Consider the following 23,963-nt stretch of genomic DNA (forward strand, 5'->3'; position numbering starts at 1 on the left):
TAACTATTCCATTAAAAGAAAACCCAAAAACACCTCTGGGCTCAGTCCCCACCTCCCGTGGAGACGCTCCTCCGAGCATGAAGCCTTTCACCTGATGCCAACGGGACCTTCACACCGAACTCCTCCGACGCCGAAGGTCTGACACGTCCTAACTTTCTCCCGACCCCTCCCCGCACCTCCCTCGTGCGCCTTCCACGGACACGATCACCACACACGTCCTCACTCCTCTGCCGGAAACTTTTCAATGACTCTCAATATACTCCGACAACTTAAAGACCAAAAAAAGGCCGGGAAACCCTCCACTCGAACAATCCTGAACACGCCGCCCAGAAGCGCACGCCGGACACGGGCAGAGCCGCCCGGGCAGAGCCGGGAAGAGCCGGACGGGGCGCGCGGCACCTCGCCCGTCCGCTGGCTCAGGCCTGAGGGAGCCCTTCCGGGAACAACGTGGAAATTCCCGGGTGCGAGATAAAAGTAAAATCCCTCGAGAGAACAGAGTCCGTCGCCATCTGGCCCTCCCCCACGTTCCCGGCCACGTTCCCGGCCACTGTCTGCCGAGGGCCGTGACCTCCGGCACGACGAGGGCCCGCACGCGCCTCGCCCACCCAGCGGGCCCCGCCCGTGTCCGCCAGCGTCGTCGACGAGCTGACGCACATCCGCACGAGCCCCACCTCTTCTCTGCGGGTGCCACTTCGGCGCACGTGCGTCTCGAACTTCACCTTGTGGGCGGAGCCTCTAGAGCCGGAATAATGATTCGGCTACCGGAACGAAGACGAGCAGGAAAGCCGACAGCCCGGGCGACCGAGGCCCTCCACCCAACCCAGCATCTTCACCGGGACCCCAAATCTTGTCACCCCGCCTCCCGGGGCTTCTCCATCCCTTGCAACGGACTCAGCAGACGATATAGCTGTGGCTTTCCTCCCGCTTCTCCGACTTTCTATGCTCTTTCTAGCTTCTGCTACTGTGAAGGGTCTGAAAGCACCAATCTGAGAGCCGCCTTGCTGTCGGCGGCGAATGAAATCCCGCTAATAACTGACTTCAGTTCTCCTCCCTGTTGATGATGACGGGTTGAACGGGCCGGCCGGCTGAACGCTGCTGGCAGTTTGAAACGGCAACACATTAAAGCAGGAGGTGCAAGGTCAGCCTTTCAGAGCCGTGGCACTTAGCAAGGTTAAAATCCAATCTGCACTGAAAAGTCAGAACGTCCGATTTATCAATCCAACATGGAACGATCAAGTTCCGGGGCATTCGCAATAATAAAATTCTCAAAGGACTGACCTAGCCTACAAAGCGCCAGACGTGATGGACCTGATTACGTCTCCTAAAAATTCATATGTTGAAGCCCTTGCCCCCTGTGTGACTGCGTTCGGACGTGGGGACCGTAAGGAGGTAATAAAAGTTAAATGAGGTCGTAAGGTGGGACTTAATCGAAGAGAACTGTTGTCCTCATAAGAAGAGGAAGAGACCACAGAGCAGATCTCTCTTTCGGTTGTGTGCAGAGAAAAGGCCATGTGGGGACACAGTGAGGAGGTGCTGTCTGAAAACCAGGGAAGGAGGCCTCACTGTGAACCAGTCCTTATGGCCCCTTGATCTGGGACTCCGAGCCTCCATTCTGGGATCAAATACATTTCTGTTATTTAAGACATCACTCTGTGGTATTTTATAACGGCAGCCCCCAGCAAACTAATACACCAAATTATGAATCCTAAATAAAGAACACAGCAGACAAGTTGTGCCTGTTATTAAGGACACCCCGCCATGGTACCAGGGTGTTCAGACCTAGAAATCAGATTCGTGATTATACAGCAAGCAAGGAAGGAAGGAGAATGAGGTAAATAACATGTGCTCGAGGAATCTGGGGTACACTTCCTAGTGAGGTGAGTACCCCTATACACCAAAAAGGCCTGCGCCTTCCCTGGAATAAACGCTAAGCCTCCTCTCCCCAGGCCTCCTAAGCTGTCCATGTTCCATAATGTTCCATACTGCTGACAAGGGCCTACCCTCACTGGGTCCCTGGCCCCGCACCACCTTACAACTTCTAAGATCACAATTCATCGCACAAGATCTACACTTAGGAGGCAGTGTTTCCCTTCCCCCTGGACTGATACAAGTTAGTCTGGTAAACGGTCTCCAAATAATAACCCGGAATTTAAACAATTTCAGAGAAAAATTCTACCCTAAAAACAACTGACCTGACCTTGGAGGCTCCTGTGGGAAACAAAGAGTGGGTAGGACGTACTCTTGCCAAGATATGAGAACATTTCTTCTTTTATGTCCATCACTCTCTACTGACCAAAATTTAAACAAAAGCAGACACTCTGAACACAATAAAACAGTCATCAGGCCTCTCGTGTTTTTGGGGTTTTTTTTAAAGGGCATTCAATAGAGCGAACAGTGCAGCACAATGGAGGCTCAGTCCACGGAGTCGCTAAGTTAATAAAACTGTACTTACTTAAAATTACAAATGAACCTTAAAGGACCAGATTTCTTCAAGGCAGCTCAGACATTTATGACTGAAGGAAAAGCCCCAGCCAACCACCCAGGCTGAAACTCCAACGATGGTGACAAGGGGCTTTCTCAGAAGAGGACCAAAGGGCCAGAAAGTTGGGGGATTTTAGGCCACAGCTACGGTCTATAGCAATATTCAGGACTCGGTTTCAAAATCAATAACCCTCCCCAGTAACCAGGACAATCTTCTAAAAGCAGATGGCAAGTCAATGAATATGCTTTGGAAAACAGAATCACAATGCCGAGAACCCCGGTCCTTCACACACGTTGAGGGTGGGGCTGTACTTACATGAAGGAATAATGAACTGTGGCTCAGTGTTGCCTGCGTAGCCAAGCTTGGTATACCTAAAAGCACAAAGTCATCAACACAGGTTTAGATAATAATACTGTCCTCTGGATCCCATTAGTGTCTTTTATCATAAGCTCTCCAAGTCCTACAACATCAAGCCTCAAAATATTCACTTGGAAAAAAAAAAAAAAAAAAGCTTATGATGACTGAGAATCAAACACTAATTTCAGATAAGCGAGCTGTTATTAAAACATAAAATGTGAAGCTTCTTTCTACTGGCAAAAAATTTTGCACACATGCATTAACACATACATTTGTGTGTCCCTCACGGCTTTAAACGTGCTTTTACACTCTTTTCCTTTTCACAAAAGTCCTGCAAAGGGAGTAGCCCTTGTCCCTATTTTGCAGATGAGAAAACTGAGGCATTGGGATGTTCGTTCGGCTGCCCCGAGCCAAGCAGCTGGTGAACAGAGAAAGAACCCGAATCTGAATGAGCAGGCTAAACTCCAGAGCTGGCTCTCAGAGAAGCACACTTACTTCTCAAACTTCATGAACTTTTGAGGGGGGGGGGAGGGCGCACTTAAAAAATGATTATATAATTTTCTTAAAATGTCATGGCATATGTCTAGAAACAGCCACTGCCACCTCCTGAGAATATCTGACAGGAGCATCTCTTTTTCATCTCATTTCAGAACGAGCCCATTTTCTGTCAAGATACTCTGTGTGATGGGTTCCAAAAGTCTTAACTAAAACAAATGCCAAAATACTACTATCTGTTCCAAAAGCATTTGCTAATCCCTTAAATAAAAAAAAAAAAATTTTTTTTAAAAAAGTGGCAGGGGGGGACCACCACGGAGAACCATCTGCTGGAAATAAAAAACTGAAAATCGAAAAGACTCATGAGCCCTTCCTTCCTTATTAGCCGACTGTAATGAACAGTAAAGTCTGGACAACTGAGCCATCATCCCGCAGTAACGCTCATAATGAAGAAAAACACTTCCCAGCAGTGTTGAAAGTCACTTTGTTAATTCATTCCATTTTTATAAATTATTTCAAGATGCTTGATACTAAAATTTTTTGATGTGGTACTACATTCCAAATTCTAATAAATTAATTTTATGATTTGTAAATGTATTTTTACCATATGCTAATTTCACTATTTTTGAACACATAGTGAATGAATAAGGCGTGGGGAGCCCAAAACGGCAAGTTCGCTCCATTTAAATCACGCCTTACTGCTCAGTCTCCAAGTTCTTGGTGCCACAGGAACTTGGGTGAGGCTGGGCTCTGAAAACCATCAGGCCATGCCAGAAGTTTCTGGGAGCCATCTGTGGGCCCTCCAGGTTCCACAAATTACCAGACGCACAAACCAAGTGGACCCCACTGTAGGGCTCACCAGACCCAGAGCAAGGTTTCAAAGCTGACCCAGACCTGGGGACTTTCCAGAAGGAAAGCAACATATACTGAACTTCAAAATTCCCAATTCGACCATCATTCTGGAAGTATATTCCAGACAATAAATACAAATGAACTGAATTGCTGACCCAAGGCTAAAGAAACCTAACAAGCAGGTCAGAAATCACTAAAACCCTCAAATTTAAGACTGTGGTTTTTTTTAAAGGCCACATCACTCACCCATCCCCCCAAAATTATGCAGCTTGCACTCAGATTATCTGCCTGCCCGCGTGGTGAGATTATAGCTTGTATGATGACAGAACGCAGTTCTTTTTCTTGACTGTACCTCCACCCCCAGCACAGTGCCTAGCATGTGGCAGGCACCCCATAAATATCTGCTGAATGAGTTCTTACCCTTGTAAGGAAAGGGATTTACTGCCAAACTGCGGGGGAAAGGGGCAGTGTTAGAAAGGGGGGTGCTGAAGGTCAGAAACACAATGTGATGGGCCACATAAAGACCAGGGCCATGGTCTAAGCACAATCTGTCATCTACACGTGAGAAAACACTTGTTTGTGTGATGAAGTTAAGACAAACAAACAAACAACATACACAGTGAAATGTTAACCTTTATTAAAATGAGGTGAAAGTATCATTTCTATCTGTTCCATTATATTTTGTATTTCTGAAAGTCAACAGAGTGCATTGTATTGGTCAAGACCATGCACTCTGGCACCAGACTGCTTGGATTCAAGTCCCAGCTCTGTTATTTGCCAAATGTGTGACTTTGGGCACGTTGCTCTACCTATCTGTATCTCAGTTTCTCCATCTGTAAAATGGGCATAGTAATACAACCTGTTTCCTAGGCTTAGTGAGTTTTATATAGAAATAAGGAAGCAGAGAAAGCCCTAGAACAGTGCTACCTATAGAAGTTATATTTTTGAGGGGGGTGGGGGAGTGCCTGCATGGTACGAACAGCTTGGATCCTGGAGCCTGCTTCAGATTGTGTCTCCCTCTCTCTCTGCCCCTCCCCTGCTCACTCAGCTTCTCTCTCTCTCTCGCTCCCTCTCAAAAACAAGTAAACATTAAAAAATAATAGTAAGTTTTTTGACTGTTATTTTTCTGTGTGTTTGAAATATTTGCTAACTTGAAAGTTTTGAAAAGTTCAGAAAACGCACACAGCATGTTCTGTGGCCTCGTTCAGTCCCTCTGCCGTACGTAACTCTACAACACAGACACCCCACTTTGCGTTGTGGTGGAAATAAAATGCACAAATGGTAAACCCAGCAGATAGAAGACATCCTTCCACAATTGTGTCTTGTACCCTGAAATCGTGAGCCATGGCCCCGAGAAGCAAAAGGTCAGGCTGCAGAGATGGGCTGGTGCACGTTTAGACCAAAATTCAACTGAATACTGATGATGCCACCAGCACGTGCCCCTCGACAGCAGCTGCGGGTATGCGGAGACCCTGAGGCCACCGTGGTCTCTCAGACAGCACGGCCCTCAAGGGAGGCCTCTGTCATGGAGTCACGCAGGTAACGCAGCATCGGTAACAGTAAGCGAATGACGATTTTCATGACTGAGGCAAACTAACATTAAGATATACTAATAATCAGGGGCGCCTGGGTGGCTCAGTTGGTTGAGCGTCCGACTTCAGCTCAGATCATGATCTCACGGTTCGTGGGTTTGAGGCCTGCATCGAGCTCTGTGCTGACAGCTCAGAGCCTGGAGCCTGCTTTCGATTCCGTGCCTCCCTCTCTCTCTGGCCCTCCCCACTCGTCTCTCTCTCTCTCTCTCTCTCAAATAAACATCAAAAAAAAATTTTAACACATATTAATATTCTTATGTATAAATAAATTACTATGAGATCCTCCCTTACCCTCCTACCAAAACCGAAACCATTAAAAACAAAGGCAAAAGTACAAACCATTCAGATCACTTATGGTAACTTAATGCCTTTAGTTTTTCTGTGCTACCCCTTATACAGCATCAAACACACTTGAGGTTTAGTTTCTTTGAATAACCACAATGTAACCAATGTCTACCAAGATTTTTTTAAAGAAACATTCAAATTTCAAATGTTAATAAAATTTTCATCAAGCCGGGCTCATACCAAACTTCAGCGAGAACCTATTATCTAGAACCCAGTACGTGTAAACTAGCAAGTGCTCATTCTAAAACTCCCTCCTAGGACAATCCAGTGCTGGACTGGTATGCCCCATTAGAGATGATGTTAGTTAGAACAGCTCAACTATATAAACAGCAGGACCAAAAAAAAAAAAAAAGATCAGCAAGTAAAACACAACTCTTAAATACGGACCACGTCCCAGACACCATTTATGAAAACAAAGCAGCATTACTTTATTCCCATCAGTTTACTAGCCAGAAACCATGCATGTAGCAGCCATACTCTAAGGATAATGAAGAGGGAGGCAGAAAGCATGGGCCCACCCTCAAAGACCTCCTCAAAATGTTTACCTTTTAGAAACAGGATTTCAAATTGAGTTTTTTGTCGCACCATGGCCTACTTTCTCCGGCAGGCCAGTTTAACATCATCTGGGTAGGCTTCCAGAAAAAACGTAAGAAACCCGCTGAACAGATCGCGGAGAAATTTCTAAAATACAAATTCCCAGTGCCTGTCCCAGAACCATTAACGGGAATCTGCAGAGAAGGAGCCTGGACACCTATATTTTGAACATTCCTTGTCCCAACCCCATGGTTCGGATGGTCAACATGCTTAGAAATCACTAGATAATACAAATCACAAAGAACTAAAGAAAAGGAATGACGCTGGGAAGGAGAAGACAAAAATTTACTTGTAAACGGTAATTGCAGACCTGGAATATCTAAAGAAATTAAGTAGAAAATTAAAGGAAATAGGAAATTCGGTAGGATGGCCAGGTATTAAATAAACAGACAAAAATCAACAACTTTCCTACCTAACGAGAACAAGTGAGAATCTATGCTGTATGAAGAGATCCTAGTTGCAATGGCAACAATTTACCTTTGCTATTACTAAAGGCAATAATATTACCTTTAGGACTAAACTATACAGATAAATGGATAGAGATACAGAGATAGGTAAATGTGTGTGAAGAACTCTCAATATACAAGCAGGCAAATACATTTGAGAAAAGTCTTACTCTTACATGGGAAGAGTAATATTCTTTTAAGAAACATCAAATATCATTGGGGCGCCTGGGTGATTCAGTCGGTTAAGCGTCCGACTTCAGCTCAGGTCATGATCTCACAGTCCGTGAGTTCGAGCCCTGGGTCAGGCTCTGTGCTGACAGCTGAGAGCCTGGAGCCTGCTTCAGATTCTGTCTGTCTGTCTGTCTGTCTGTCTCTCTCTCTCTCTCAAAAATAAGTAAAGATTAAAAAAAAAAAAAACAAAGAAAGAAAGAAACATCAAATATTAAATCCAGCTACAAACTGACTGCAAGACCATTCAAAATCTGGGCCAATACTGAAGACAGTGGTAGTAAGTTATACACGGGTGACAGTTAAAGGTTGAAGAGTCATCACACACACGTTTCACATTATCTATCAGAACTCTAAATGCATATACCCTACTGTCCAAATGGCACATTTCTGGGAATTTACCCCAATGAAGCACTTTTAGATGTATGCAAAAAAAGACAGGAACAAAAAAATGTTCACTACAGCATAATAGCAAAACAACAAAACGCTGGAAACACTCAAATGCCATCAATTTCATGTATGACGTAAATTATAATAATTCCATAAAATGCTACACAGCCATCAAAAATGAAGATTTATGTTACTGCCATACACAGATAGGCAATGCGGTTTGAAAGAAACTGCAAAACAGTATATGTTTGTGATGTAAGGGAGTTTAATTGGACTCACAATGCTGGGCTCAAAACACAGCACTATGTTACTTCAGGCAAGTAAGTTAACCCCTCCATACTTTAATTTCTTCATCCGTAAGAGGCAAATGATAATAATCCCCCTTAATGTTAAATATTACCATTTCCAGAAAATATTTCCTAATTCAAAACGTAAAAGGATCCCATTATTTGATAACTTTGTTACTATTAAATGTTTTTTGAGGCACAGTAGCCCTCTATGTTTTTCCACATATGACCCTTCAATAATTTTCTGCTACAGCTTTACTACCTGATCAATTTGTGCGAGCCCTTACATATTGAGGATATGAATGCTTGCTCATATACGTCACCAATTTTCCCCAGCTATACATTTCCTGGAATATAACTGTTGACAGTTTAGATGATCAAATCTACCATTTATCTTCCTGAACAACTTCCTGTGTAGTTTCTACTTTGAAAAGTCCCTCACTTTACTAAAATTTCATATTACTCCTCTTCCAGTGCTATGTACGTCTTTTCATCCAAATGGAGAGAGCTATGTCAATCAACTTGTCCCAAATATGTGTACATAAGGAATCAAGACCAACAACTTTTACATTAAAAGCCCTTGGTTTTCTGTTTGAACACGATCTTCCGAAAGGACAGCCAGCATAGTTGAGGTAGGCATTGCTTCCAAAAACGCATAAACTGTGCCACATTCTCAAACTCAATGCCACATCCATGCATCCCCTGACCAGAGACCCTTTCTCACATGGAAACAGAATGAAAAGCTGCATGAAGCAATACCAATACCACTCTGCCTTTTAAACAAATATGTTCTCTTAGCTCAAACTTCCAAACACCAAATCTCACGCCCAGGCCGACACCGTCCACCCCACCCCTGCCTCCTACCACCTCCCATTCTTACGTATCCTTCCACAGTCTCTTTCTGTCAATACAAAATATCCTCATTTGCCCCAAACATTTTAAACAGCTCTTGGGCAGAGCCTCTTTCACTCTTCCGTTAAGCGCCACTATTTTTCCACGGCAGTAACACAGACTTTTCAATTCTGCAGTCAAGAGAATTAATCTGTCAACTCAACATATTTATATATAGTTAAAATTCCTCCTACAACCATGTGTCTAGAGCAGAAGGTGACAATTTAAGCTCAATTAATCTATGTTTAAAAGTGGAAATGTCACATCCTAGAACAGTGTTTTTCAAACCGTATCCTATAGGGAGGTTCTTTTGATTAAGACCCCTTATGAGGTCCAGTCTCAAACCCCAAACTTCAGCCAAAATAGCTCCCCTCCTTCGTAAGGTCTTCAGTTTAAAAAAAAGGGGGGAGGGACCATAACTGCCTTAGAATATGGCTCTCAGGACCCTAAAATTATCCTCATGTCTTAATTACAGTTTCTAAGCAATACCCACCCTCTCGATACTGTAAATTGGCACACGATCAAGGTCTAAGGTCTTCAAACACTCCTTGGGCTACTGAATAGAAAAGGGGAGTCTCTGTTTACAGGACAAAGAGTTCAATAGACAGGTTCAAATGTATTAATTGTTTCATCTAAATCCAATACCCTTCTTTTGTCTGCTGACCTGTGAACTTGACCACATACACTTGTCCACTTGTCCTTCTACCGGCGGCATTTTTTGCCCTAGTTTGGGGAAACAGAACATCACGAGGTACGGTCTCTCTGTGGATTTTGATCTCTCTAAAGGGAACTTTAACTTCCAGATTAAAATGGTGGACTGAACGTATGATTTCATTATTTCACTTGGTCCCAAAGCCCCACAGAACTCAAAGCAAAATGACCTTTTAAAGGTATGTCGATCCCCAGTGACGGGAAGAAAAGAAGGGGACACAACAGCGAGAGTCTGGCTCCGGAGAGCTGAGGACCAGTGGTGACCGGCCTGGGGAGAAGAAAACCAGCAGAGGCAAGAGCCGAGGACCAGCCCGGCACGCACGCGCGCGTCCTGAAAGGCTCCAGACCTGGGAGCTGCACGGGCTCTGGGGAACTGAGACCCGAGGGCCCAAACCAGGGGGTCCGAGCGAGACTCCCCTCCGTCCACAGCTGGGCCACGGCTCCCCCGTGACCCCAGCGCACTCTGCATGTGGACTCTCTGGAGACTGTAAGGCAAAGGGCCTCCACCGGCAGTCCCTCGGCATGGGGGACACCAGCACCAATCAGAAAACAAAGGGTGGCCTGACCATGTACAGGGCAAAAGCTGACGGCTCAGACACCCTGTCCCACCACTGCTTTCTCCCCGCTCCGCTCTCAGAAGCCCAGCACCCAGGCCCGGCCTCCACGCAGAGGACCCGAAGTGTAGCCTCTGGGGAAACTGACCAGTCCAAAAGGAAGAATCTGAAGACGCAGACGCCAGAACATTCCCCAACAAACAACCTGCCTACATCACCCCTGGTGACGTTCAAAATCAATACGCAAATCTACACATTCAGAAAGTCCAATGAGCTTTTCCATTTTCTGACTTTTCATCATAAGCAGGCAGCCAGAAATTACCAACATCTGAGGAAACCCTTTCTACCGCAGAAAAAGATGAAAACTCAGAAGAAACAAGACAGGGGCACCTGGGTGGCTCGGTCGGTTGAGCATCCGACTTGAGCTCAGGTCATGATCTCACAGTTCGTGACTTGGAGCCCCACATCGGACTCGCTGCTGTCAGCCTGTCAGTGCAGATCCCACTTTGGATCCTCTGTCCCCCTCTCTTTCTGCCCCTCCCCTGCTTATGCTCTCTCTCAAAAAATAAATAAAACATTAAAAAATGTTTTAAAAAGGAGAAAAAACAAAACCTATATAGGGAGATACAGCACCAACACCACCATAAAAACACCATCATCAATACCGTACAAGAAGATACTACATTCAAAAAATAAAACGAGATACTATTAGTAAAAGAACATTTAGAGAACAAAAAGAATTCTTGGAAATTTAAATAAGAGCAAAAATGGAAAAAACTGAAGAGAAGGACTAGAAAATAAGGCAAGGCATATCCTAGAAGGAAAAGAGACAGAATGATGGAGAACAAGAGAGAAAGAGTAAGAAAATCAGAGAAACAGCCTAAGAATTCAACACGTGAACAGGTGTTCCAGAAAGAGCGTGCACATGAGCACGTGCACTGACACACACACACACACACACACACACACACACACACAAACACACAGCAAAGGAAGAAACATTTTTGAAGTTCTACCCAGAATTCAAAGATGCCAGTCTTCAGACTGCAGGAGCTCACACAAAGCCCAGCACAACAGAGGAAAACACACTCACTTCAAGGCACGTTGTTGTGAAACTTCAGAAACCAGAGACAAAAAGGAAACCCTAAAAGCTTCCAGGAAGCGGAGTAGGGGAATCAAAGTCATTTACGAAGTCTTCAGACTTCTTAGCAGCAAAGCAGAAGCACACAAAGAATCAATGTCTGAAAAACTGAGGGAAAATTACTTCCCCAACACTGAATACTACACCCAACGATCAACCAAGTGAAGGGTTAGAACGAAGACGTTTTGGACGAGCAGGAAAGGTAAACATCTCCCTCCCGCACACCCTTGCTCAGAAAGCTACTGGAGGACGCCCTCTGCCAACACAAAGGAGAAAACCAAAAAAGACGACGACATGGAACAGAGAATACACGGGAGAGAGGTTCGTGTGCCCCAGAATGATGGCAGGAGACGCCAGGATGACAAAGGTGCACCCACTGGAGAGGAGGGACAGGACGAGGGACACGGGCATGTCAAAAGCACTCACTGTGAATCCCTGCACCCACAGGTGCCTCCCAGCCTCACAAAGCTGGCTACTGGACGGCCACCAGCAGAAAGGAAAGCAAGCAGCCAGAAGGCAGGATTCAGGAAATGGACTCAATCCAGGAGAAAGGCAAAGAAATGCCTAGAAGGTTATAAGCAAAGTCCCAGGCTGTGTGGCGGGCAGGCCTGGGAAGCAACCACCCCAGAGAGAAGGGCCAAAGTCTGCAGAAGGAACATCTCCAAAAACAAACTGACTGGTGGGATCTATAACGTAATTAACCTTGTGGAAAACTGTAGTGAGAAGCTGGCTACTCGAAAATACGGAAAGTCATTAGCAGTGGATACAAAGAAACCCAAATAAAGGCGGCAATCATGAGCTTCCATAAAAACCAAATTTAAGAGAAAAAATAATCATGGCACACTTTTACTCAATGAGCAAGTACATCTGCACATGCATGGTAACACAAACACGCGTCACAAACTAGCTGGAAAATGTAATAACCCCTTGTGGGAGAAGAGGGAAGGAGAAACAGAGGGCAAAGGCAAAATGAGAGAAGTTAACCCTTTTCTTGTTTTCAGTTTATTTATTTGTTTTGAGAGAGACAGAGAGAGCACAAGTGGGGGAGAGGCAGAGAGAGACACAGAGAGAGAGAATCCCCAGCAGGCTCCGCACTGTCAGCGTGTAGCCCGACGCAGGGCTCGAACTCACGAACCATGAGATCGTAACCTGAGCCGAAATCAAGAGTCTGTCCTTTAATCCACTGAGCCCCCCAGGTGCCCCAGGATGAGAGAATTAAAGAGATAATGTGAAAATTTTGATAATCAAAAGACAGACTGATGTGCATATTATTTAGAAACACTGAAATCCATAAATGCTGAAAGATACACAATTAAGAGCTGAAAGCAGCTGTTTCTAAAGAAAGAGAAAAGCAGGCAGGACAGCACCCATGTGTCTTCACATAAGCCCCTGAGCTCTATCTGACCTTTAATCAGTATGCATATTACTCTGATAAAATGAAAATTTTTTACATAAGCCCAAAAATAAATGATTAAATGAACCGCTTGCTTCCTTTAAAGCTTAAATAACACTCCTGCTGTTAGTCTAGCATGTTTTTGACCATCCTTTTTACTGTCTGACAAAGTAGAACTGGGACTCCCAGGGGACTGCAAAGCCCCCCTAAAAACAGGACACCCTCACAGCACTACAGTCGCGGCTCGGGGAGACACAAACTGCTGACACAGAGGTACCCCATCGGGGTACCCGATTCCAGAAGGCACCCCCTTCCAGAAGGCCAGGGAAATAAGGGCGCAAGACGTAACACACCATTCTCGGGCCGACACAGAGTAAGCGGGGGAGACCCGAAGGCCCGGGGAACATCATGTAAGTAGCTCACACAGGCAGGTACGCTTCAAACTCTGGACACACTAGCAGAAAACACATCTGCACATCCGTGCAGAACATTCACAAAACTGACCGGGTCTTAGACCCCATGAAGTCCAAAGAACAGAAGTAAAGCAAACAGCACTCTCTGTGGACATACTGCAACAACACCAGAAATTAAAAGCAAAATAAAAAACCAAACAGGCCTTTATACCTGAAAATTTTTAAACATGCTAGTAGAGAAATACTGAGTTATGGGGGAAACTCAAAACAAAAATACAGAAATTTCTTGAAAATTATAATGCAAAAAATAAATCCAAGTCTAAGGGATACATACAGCCTAAAATATATCAGTCAAAATTTTGTGGTAATAAATGCCTTTTCAAGTAAAGGAAAAAATAATAAGTTTAACAACCAGCTCAAAAATTAAAAGATAAAATAAAGGAAAGCAAAAAAAAAAAAAAAAAAGGAAAGACAAAAGCAGAATAAATGAGTCAAAATACACAAAACTAACAACTAAGAAGTAAACCCCAAAGCTCATTGTTTGAAAAAAGATCCACAAGACAAGTCACTAGGTAAGCCAAGAAAAAAAGGATGAAAACAAAACACATAAATTTGAGTGACAAAAGGAAAAATAACCATAAAAGCAGAGGACACTTTTTTAAATCATGAGGCTACTATATACATACATTTGAAAAATCTGGATGAAAAGAATTGTTTTTAGACAAACACAACACAGCAAAACTGATTCCGCTAGATGGAAAGTCCCACAGGCTTCTAATAGGGTGAGCAACAAAACTCTCCCCACAAGAAAGCACTAGGCTCAGACAGTTTCACGGGGGAATTCTACCAAAACCTTAAAACTCAGGTAATCCCAATACCATCCCAGACCGTCCCAGAGCATAGAAGGAGAAGGAAAAGCTCTTAATTTGTTTTATGAAGACAGCGTAATGCTGACTCCAAAATCTGACAATGATTGCACCAAAAACACCAAGCCATTAATCAGTCACACTTACATTGAAGCAAAAATCTAAATAAAATGTTAACAATCTACCTACACATCAAAAAATAACGCATCATGATCAAATGGGGGTTATCCCAGAATGCAAAAGGGGTTCAATATTAGGGAATCTGCTAATATAACCCATCATACTAACTGGCTAAGGAAGAAAACTACCTGTTCCATTTACGATAAAGATACCTGACAACATCCAACACCCATTCCTGTTGTAAACATTCCAAAAAACAGAAACTGATTAACATGATATGTGTATGCATATGTGTACATACGTGTATTTGTATACATATGCGTGCATGTGCGTACATGCGTGTATCTGTATACTTGTGGGTGCATGCGCGTACACACGTGTCTCTGCGTGCTTTGCGTGCATGCGCGTACACGCGGGTCTGTGTGCATGCGCGTGCACATGTGTCTCTGCGTGCTTTGCGTGCATGCGCGTACACGCGGGTCTCTACGTGCTTTGCGTGCATGCTCATACACGTGTGTCTCCGTATGCATGTGCATGGATGTGCGTACACGTGTGTCTATACTTATGTGTGCATCCGTGCATGCACACGCGTGTATCTGTATCATGCGCATACATGCGTGTTTGTGTGCTTGTGTGTGCATGCGCATGCATGCGTATGTTCGTATATGTGCGTGCATGTACACGCATGTACTTGTATGCTTGTGCGTGCGTGTGCGTGCATACATTTGTATACTTGCATATGCATGTGTGTATGTAGACACATACACACACACACACAAAGTAGCCCAAAAGCCAGCATATTATTTTAGAAACACCAGAAGCTGCCCCACTAAAGTAAAGAACAAAAGAATAATGCCCACTAACTCCATTCCTATTTAACATTTTAGAGGCAATGGTCATTGAAGTGTCAAAAAAAATACAGTCCTTACCAATGGAAAGAAAAGGGAAAAACACTCTATTTGCCAAAGATTTTGTATCTGGAAAACCCTCAAGATCAAGGAAAAAACTCAAACAAACAGTATCTTTTAAAGTAACAAGTTACAAAATTAACACGCACTGAAAACTAATACCCTTAATGTGTTCAAGAAAAACAGAAAACATAATGAAAAAGAAAACACATTGGGGTGCCTGGGTGGCTCAGTTGGTTAAGTGTCAGACTTTTGAACTCAGCTCAGATCTTGATCTCAAGGTTGTGAGTTCAAGTCCTGCGAAAGGAAGGAAGGAAGGAAGGAAGGAAGGAAGGAAGGAAGGAAGGCAGGCAGGCAGGCAGGCCGGCCGGCCACCATTTATGACAGCAAAACAGAAATTCCATACCTATGTGTAAACTTAACAAGAAATCTACCTAAGGGAAACACTATTCCTAAAAGACACAAACAGACTTCAACTAATGGAAAGCTACGCCATGTTCTTCCATAGGAGGAGTCACCATCATAAAGATGTTGGCCCTCATTGGGAATGCAAGCTGGTGTAGCCACTCCGGAAAACGGTATGGAGGTTCCTCAAAAAACTAAAAATAGAACTATCCTAGGACCCAGCAACTGCACTACTAGGCATTTATCCACAGGATACAGGTGTGCTGTTTCGAAGGGACACATGCACCCCCATGTTTCTAGCAGCACTATCCACAATAGCCAAAGTATGGAAAGAAGCCAAATGTCCATCAATGGATGAATGGATAAAGAAGATGTGGTGTATATACATATACAATGGAGTATCACTCGGCAATCAGAAAGAATGAAATCTTGCCATTTGCAACGACGTGGATGGAACTGGAGGGTCTTATGCTAAGTGAAATTAGTCAGTGAAAGACAAATATCATATGACTTCACTCATGAGAACTTTAAGAGACAAAACAGATGAACATAAGGGAAGGGAAACAAAAATAATATAAAAAACAGGGAGGGGGACAAAACAAGAGACTTTTAAATACGGAGAACAAACAGGGTTAGTAGAGGGGTTGTTGGAGGGGGGATGGGCTAAACGGGTGAGGGGCACTAAGGAATCTACTCCTGAAATCATTGTTGCACTATGTGCTAAGTAATTTGGATGTAAATTTTTAAAAATAAAAAACTAAATTAAAAAAAAAGACGTTGGTCCTCATTAAATTAAGTTATAAATTTAATAGAATCCAAATAAAAATGCCAGGATGCATTCTCCCCCCCACCCCCCGCCCAACTAGAGAAGCTGATTATAAGCTCATTTGGAGGAACAACAAGCAAAAATCTATCAGAAAGCCCTAAAAAAAGAATGGGATGTGTAGGAGAGGCCGGCCTCCCCAGGTATTAAATCATCCTAAAGCCTCAGTAATTAAAACCCTGTGGCGGTGGTGTATGAATAGACCAATTAATGCAACTCAAAACAAAATCTACAAACAAAAACAACTGCACAAATTTAGTACGTGATAAAGACAGCATCTCTAAGCACAGGGGTTTCTTCATAAATGATGTTGAGATAAATGACATAGCCAAAAGGAAAAAAAGACAGGAATCGTTCCAACTGGGTCCTTTCCTCATACTATTCCCAGGATACATTCCAAATAGATTAAGGATTTAAATGGGGGCTGGGGGGAGAAGAGAGGAATGAAACCATTAGAAAACAAAACACCAAATAACCTGGGAACAGGGGGAAAAAAACTTTGACTCAAACTCTATAAACAATAAGGAAAAGATAAATGTGATTGCTTAAAAAAAATCTTTGCAGAGCAAAAGACAAATGATACATAGGGAAGAAAATGCCTTTGCAACTGATACCATGAAGAGCTAACACCCTCACGTGCAGAAAAGAGTCAACAGGCTCAAGATGGCTCTCTTGAGACAAGTCCTGCTTGCCAGCCAGGCCTCTGACTGGCATCTGGGAATTCGGGTTTCAGGAGGGTTCCCCCCATTCCCTAACCGGTATTCACTGTGCCTAAGTCGTGCAAACAGTAGTTGATGCTGAACATCTGCTTCCCTTAGGGGGTTCTGGAACTTCGGCATGTGCTAGGCAGGGGTGAAATGGCCAGGCCCAGTAACACCGGGCACCGTCTTTAATGAGCTTCCTTGGTGTGCTGTCAGAACTGGGTGCTGACTAAGCACGTCCGTGTCACTCCACTGACGACTCTGGAAACTTGCTCCTGGTTTCCTCCCGCCTCTTCCCTTGGCTGTTTTTGCTTTGTACTTTTTCACTACAGTCCTGTAATTGCTCCTAGAAAATCACTGAAGCCAGGAGCAGTCTGTGTGACGTCCAACACATCCTAACACACAAAGAGCTTCCCAAATCAAAGAAGCACGAGACCAAAAACACACAGAAAAATGGGCTAGAGAAATGATGAGACAGAAATGTAACGCCTCTTAACCACATGAAGAGATACTCGTCTTCCCACATGAGAAGAAACTCAAAACTCTAATGTCACTGCGGTGCCTAGGTGACTCAGTCAGTTAGGATTCTGACACTTGATCTCGGCTCAGTTCATGATCTCACGGTTTGTGAGCTCGAGCCCCACATCGGGCTCTGCACTGACAGCATGGAGCCTGCTTGGGATTCTCTCTCTCCCTCTCTCTGCCCCTCCCCTCGCTCTCTCTCTCTCTCTCTCTCTCAAAATAAATAAATAAGCTTTAAAAAAACCTATAATATCACTGATTACCTTCTAGACTGATAAAAATCAAAATCTTTGACAATGTACTCTGTTGGTGGGTCTATAAGAAGACACAAGCCCTTTCACACATTGCTGGTAAGGATACATACTGCTGAGCGGGATTTCGCACTGATGGGCAAACCTCCGTATGCAGTTACCCTCTGACCCAGAAATCCCACTTCTAGAAATCTATCCCAGGGAAACCCAGGAAAACACACAAAAAGATGTATGCATGCACAAGGCTATTGCTGAAGTCTTCAGATAACAGCAACACGCTCAAAAAAAGATGGGGACAGGTCCAAAGAACACCAGAAACAGTTTGCATGGGCCTTCATTGGCCAAATCTGGAACAATTTAAGCATCAAAACAAATAATGGCAATAACAGATAAAAACCTTTTGATTATAACAGATTACTACCTTTTGAATAAAACAACAGCCCCTACACACTGAATCTGATAAACAGATGACAACGATGGAAAAGTGTGCTCTTAGACGAAAACATTAATAAAAGTAGAAATGATGCTAGAGTTTAAACTTAAATCACAATTCGGCAACCCCACTGCAATCATCAATTAAGGCAAAAATCACCAGTGGACACTAAAACTAATGGGTGAAAGTTTAAGGAAAGAACAGGTATTTATTTGCATAATCTCAAATCTCTCTCTATAAATGATATTAATTACAAAGGGGAAAACTGCAGTGGAGAAATCTGGCGGACATCACTCTATCCAAATAACCCAAGCGAGCTTCATCCAAGAGGAGACAGATCACTCACTATTTTAAGCCTTCTGACTAGAGGCAGAGGTTCTGAGGATCCAACGTACAGCGTGGTGATTACAGTCGATGATACTGTATCATGTACTCGCAAGTTGCTAAGAGAAGAGACCTTAAATGTTCTCACCACAAAGAAGAAATGGCAACTATGTGATGTGAGGGAGGTGTTGGCTGAAGCTATGGTGGTAATCATTTTGCAACAGATAAAATGAATCGAAATGTTGCACAACTTGAACTTCTACAAGGGTCTCTGTCAACTGTATCTCAATCACGCTGGGGGTGGGGAGATTCTGGTAGGATGCACTTGGATAGAATGGCGCCTCGTGTGGTATTCCTGACCAAAATGCACGCGTGTCCTGAATCTATCCTGCGGAGACACCAGACAAGCCTACACCGAGGGACCATATACACAGCAACTGGCTCCCAAAAATGTCAATGTCCTGAAAAACAGAAAACGGCTCCAGGACTCGTCTGGTTGGACGAGATCTGAAAGGCAGGCTGGCGACAAAACACAAGGTGCGGAGCTGGACAAGGGACGGAAGAAGAGGCCACAAGTCATCATGGGACAGGCCCTGGGGATCCAGGCTGTGTGGACAACACCACTGCATGCATCTTAGACTCTTTCACATTAGTCATTGGTCTGTGATTACAGAAGAGACAGTCCCTGTATGCATTGAAGTATTTTGGTATAAAAGGGCACAAGATCTGCAACTTACTCTCAAATGGTTCAGAAAAATACTATGTACAGTTAATACCCAGAATGATGGAAGTGATGTTAACAGCTGGTGAAGCGAGGTGAAGGATACATAGTAGTTTCGTACTCTTCTTGTAGCTTTCCAATATTTCTGAATTTTTTTTTCCAAATAAGTTTAGAAATGCAAGAAAGGGACACCTGGCTGGCTCAGTCAGTGGAGTGTGCAACTCTTGATCTCAGGGTTGTGGTTTCAAGCGCCCCATGCTGGGTGTAGTCATTACTTAAGGTTTTGTTTTTTTTTTTTTTTTAATGCAAAAAAAGTTAAGAGAAGCAAGACTGGAATTTGTGGAATATTCTCTTAAAACTCTGTAACCCACTAGTCCCTTTAAATAAACAAAGCTTTATCTTCAGATCAAACGGGTACCTTGGTCCATATTCTCCTGGCCCCCAGCACACTTGTGCTCACTAAGGTGATCTCAGGGACTATTAGAGGAGGATGTGCAGTTACAGAGATGAAATTTATTTGCTATGAAAAGAAAAAAATATGTACATATACACTATTCGGTACACTGCTAAATCACTACTGTTCACTATGTACAGTTCAACGTGAATTTTTCTTTTAGAATTTAATACTAGATAAAAAGCTTTTTCAGGGGCACCTGGGTGACTCAGTAGGTTGAGTGTTGGACTTCGGCTCTGGTTATGATCTCGCGGTTTGGGAGTGCGAGCCCCATGTCTGTCTCTGTGCTTATAGCTCAGAGACTGGAGCCTGCTTCGGATTCCGTGTTTCTTTCTCCCTCTGCCCCTCCCCCGCTGGTGCGCACTCTCTCGCGCTGTAAGTATAAACATTAAAAAAAAAAACATTTTTTTAAAGAAAAAAGGCTTTTTCACCTGAGGAGCAGGTATGCCTCTGCCTTCCTAATGACAACAATTACATAATTGGCAATGACTCTCTCGTAACTGTCAGGCAGGGAGACTAAGGCCAAATGCGAGGCCCAACTACAACAGCCGCTTGTCTATAGCGTAGGAGGACTCCCCTTGGTCCTGGTTCATTTTAGGTGCATTTTTATTTAATCCCGTTTTGAGGCTAAAGTCAATCCAAAAATAGTTTTCACTCTCTGGGAAATACAAGAACTACTGATACACTTAAGTGAACTTAAGCCTTCCCAGGCTGCTCCTTCTGACCACATACTGGGCCCTGGGAATTCCTGATAAATCAGTCACTTCCGTAACAGAATATGTCTGTGCGGAACCCACTGGGAAGATTCCCTGCCACTGTCTACAACAGACTGCCAAAGCCTACGACAGACAAAAATTAAAAAAAAAAAAAAAACAACTGCAAGGAAGTGGGGTCACAAAACAGTGACATAACTGAAGTTTTATCTCCAAGCAAGCTAAGTTACATTTATCACTTACCTCCAAAGGTCAAAACTGAGCACCATGTTGTAGGCATTTATAGCAAGAACGATGAGTAAGGTTCCCGTCTCACTAACATAAAGGTATGACGAACTCCGTGGGCATTATCTTAGCGCCAGCTACCAAGCACTGCTTTAGATTTCACTAGGTTTACAAGACCAAAAATACAAAAGCAAGGGTTTCACATGCACGTGTGGGAATGAAAAATACATCTCCCTGTGGCCTTCACTCTTTGACACGACCACAGCTCGGCTGGGCATGGGATGCATACAGATGTTGCAGGGGGAACGAATGCGTCAGACGCCAACAATTGAGGGGCAGGTGTTCACACCAATTTTGATTTTGGCTTCTGTTTGGAGTAGCAAAACAACTTCTAAAATAAAAGGCCACATGACTTCTGATACAAATGCTTATTTCAAAAGGAATTAGCACAAGCCAAGAGGCACTTTTTCCCAGCCTGTAACCAATGCTAGTGGCTTCAGCAGGAAAAGGAAAACACGATCAGTAGGAGATGGACTGTAACAAATTAAAGACACCCCCACAAGGTTGTCAAGGAAACCAAACCAAGTGCAGTTTCCTACAGAAAAGAATCAAGGTTAAGGTGAACATGCCACCAGAAGATTTTGTGGCAAAAATCCTTAAAATCCCGTGTCGAAAAATCTTTACGAGACTCAATTTTAGTTCCAGGCTATTTTACCAAGTACATCCTCTGTAACGCAAGCAGGCATGCTCGAATTTCCAAAGCACCAGCTGGATGGATTCACCTTCCTAACTAAACTCAGCGAAGCTTGGGACACTGAAAGTACGGGAAATTTCCTAAGGTCTCTCTCGCACGTCGCTAACAACATCAGAAGAAACTATCTCAACCGAAAAGTAAAGGAAAAAAAAAGAAAGAAAAAAGAAAAAAACTAGACCACAAAAAAAAAGGCTTTCCCCAATTTAGACATTGTTTTCCAAAATGGAGGCTTTTTAACATCATTCTTTTTTTTTTTTTTTTTTTTTTTTTTTTAAGCGAAAAGGCAAGTGAACCGGCCAAGCGAAGCAAGAGCTGAGGCTGAGTGAACCGTTCGACACCAGGAGGGAGCAAAGCGGGCTGCACAAAAGGTGTCAAGTTGGCAGAGCGACGTAAAAACCTCCACAAGTAAGTGCTAAAGGATTATTAACAAGAAGGGACATGCACTTGGGGGGCACAGGACCAGGGCCGGTCTCGGGCAGGGGCACGGGCCGGCGGGTGGAGGGGGCAGGTAACGTCAGGACGGGCTGCAGCGGCCCGGCGCCCGGGAGGAGTGGGAGGCGAGGCGGGCGGCGCCCGGCAAGGTGAGCAGGTGACCGGCGCGCGGCCTCCGCGGGCCGGGAGGAGGGGGCGGGGCGCACAGGTGGGCGGCCGGGAGCCGGGCCCGGGCCCCGCGGCGGGGCGCCGTGCGGCCGCCAGGTGAGACAGGGCGGGCCGCGGAGCAGGTGCTCGGCGCCGGGGCGGGGGCGGGCCGCGCGGGAGCGGGGCGGGCGCCGGCGGCTCTTACCCGGTGCCGCAGTCCACCACGCAGGGAGGCAGGGAGCCCGCCATGCTCGGCACGCGTGCCGCTCGGCCCACGCGGGCGGCCCGGGAGGCGCCGCCGCCGTCCGCTCGCCGCGCCGCCCGCTCCCGGGAGCCTCCGCAGCGCCGCCGCCGCCGCCGCCGCCGCCTCCAGGGGGCCCGGATGCTCGGCGGCCGCCCACGTGACGCTGCCCGGCCGGCCAATCAGGCCGCGGGCACGCCCCGCCCCGCCCTGCCGCCTGCCCGCCATCTTTAGTGCTGGCGGCGAGGCCTGCTCGCGCGGACGTCAGATGCCGCTGCTGGAGAGATTGGGAGCTATTTTTATCTGACTTACGGTGAACATGACCTCGTTGCCGGGGCCTGTCTCCTTCTCATCCCGTAAATCTCGGCTGGAATGTCACCTTCTCAGGAAGTTGTCCCTAATCATCCTAACTAGGTCTCCTCCCTGCGCCTTACTCTATCTCAACAGCCTACTGCTCTCATTGACAAAGCTTGGAGTAAATTTTTAACGTTAATTTATTTGTAGTTTCCCCCCCCAGCCCCACCCCATCGGACTGTAGGGTTCACTAGGATAGGGCTCGAGTCTGTCTTACCATTGATGACCTGGTGCTTAGCACGGTATTTGTGCGTACATGGGAAGCACCCAACTCTTTGTTGAGTGAGTGTATAACCTTCACCATAAAGACAAAACAATCAATGACCCTAGATGGAGTTAACGCTACAGCAAGATCCTCATGGGAAAATGTTTTTAAGCATCAAACATGAGATGACCCCCAAAGTTCTTACTGAAACTAGGGACGGGCGGGGAGGGGTGGGGGGTGCCTGGCTGGCTCAGCGGGTAGAGCATGTAGAGATTACTAAAATAAATAAATAAATAAATAAATAAAACATTTTCTAAAAAGTGGGGGGGACCAAAGCAGGCAAGCACCTACCTACTGTGTTATGAAGGTGCTGAAAGTCCCATTTGCTTCCGGCTCCTGCCCTATCATAAATTTGTGACATTAATTTTTAGGAGCTTTCTGGAGACATGGTTCCATACAGTTTAGTTTTTTTTTTTTTTAATTTTTTTTTTTTCAACGTTTTTTATTTATTTTTGGGACAGAGAGAGACAGAGCATGAACGGGGGAGGGGCAGAGAGAGAGGGAGACACAGAATCGGAAACAGGCTCCAGGCTCCGAGCCATCAGCCCAGAGCCTGACGCGGGGCTCGAACTCACGGACCGCGAGATCGTGACCTGGCTGAAGTCGGACGCTTAACCGACTGCGCCACCCAGGCGCCCCTGTTTAGTTTTAAAGCAATGTGCTTTTTTCCCTAGAAGAAGTAATAGATTAGTGGGTCATTCTAGGTAACCCATGATCATCCCCTACCCCCACCCTACCCTCACCCCCACCAAGGGAACTAGAGAGAGAAATAGAAGATGAGAGCAAAATGAAAGGTCAGGAGAATGGAAGAAGCCCAGTATAGGACCCCAAAGCCAGGGACAAAGACTGACTTGCCCACTTTGCGTTTTGCCAAGGGCCAGCCCAGCTCCCACTTTTTCAAGGCCCTCGTCAGAATGTTGTAGGTAAACTACAGATTGCAATTTGTCACTGCCATGTCTCTTATTTTCATTCACTTAGTATATATTTACCAAGTGCCTACTGTGAGGTTTTATGTCACATATGGCCCAGTTTGCTTCACCAGAGAAGACGCCTTAATGGAATTGGGACTAGCTAATGATAAAGCATGTGCCTTTGTGGGGGTGTCCCCTCTGCATAAGACTAGTTGGGAATGG

At 44.9% G+C, this 23,963-nt stretch overlaps 1 protein-coding gene across 7 annotated transcripts in view; it reads right to left on the minus strand.

The window, feature by feature from the left end:
* The window catches only part of ACTR3B (actin related protein 3B), a 90,868-nt gene extending 67,726 nt beyond the window's left edge, over window positions 1-23,142 (minus strand). The window contains exons 1-2 of one of the 7 annotated variants that reach the window (XM_086685612.1): window positions 22,176-22,335; window positions 2,798-2,853 (exon numbers count right to left, since the gene is read on the minus strand). In XM_086685612.1, coding sequence (XP_086541738.1) covers window positions 2,798-2,853; window positions 22,176-22,219 — 100 coding nt within the window. In that variant the 5' untranslated portion in view covers window positions 22,220-22,335. Of the gene's footprint in view, window positions 1-223; window positions 370-2,192; window positions 2,212-2,797; window positions 2,854-20,655; window positions 20,770-22,175; window positions 22,337-23,121 lie in introns of those variants that run through there. The other 6 variants (XM_086685614.1, XM_086685619.1, XM_086685642.1 and 3 more) reach the window with 6 other exon arrangements.
* Window positions 23,143-23,963: the final 821 nt, after the last annotated feature.

Source organism: Puma concolor, chromosome A2, assembly GCF_028749965.1.
Source record: "Puma concolor isolate L17-30 chromosome A2, mPumCon1.1.hap2, whole genome shotgun sequence".
Taxonomy (NCBI): domain Eukaryota; kingdom Metazoa; phylum Chordata; class Mammalia; order Carnivora; family Felidae; genus Puma; species Puma concolor.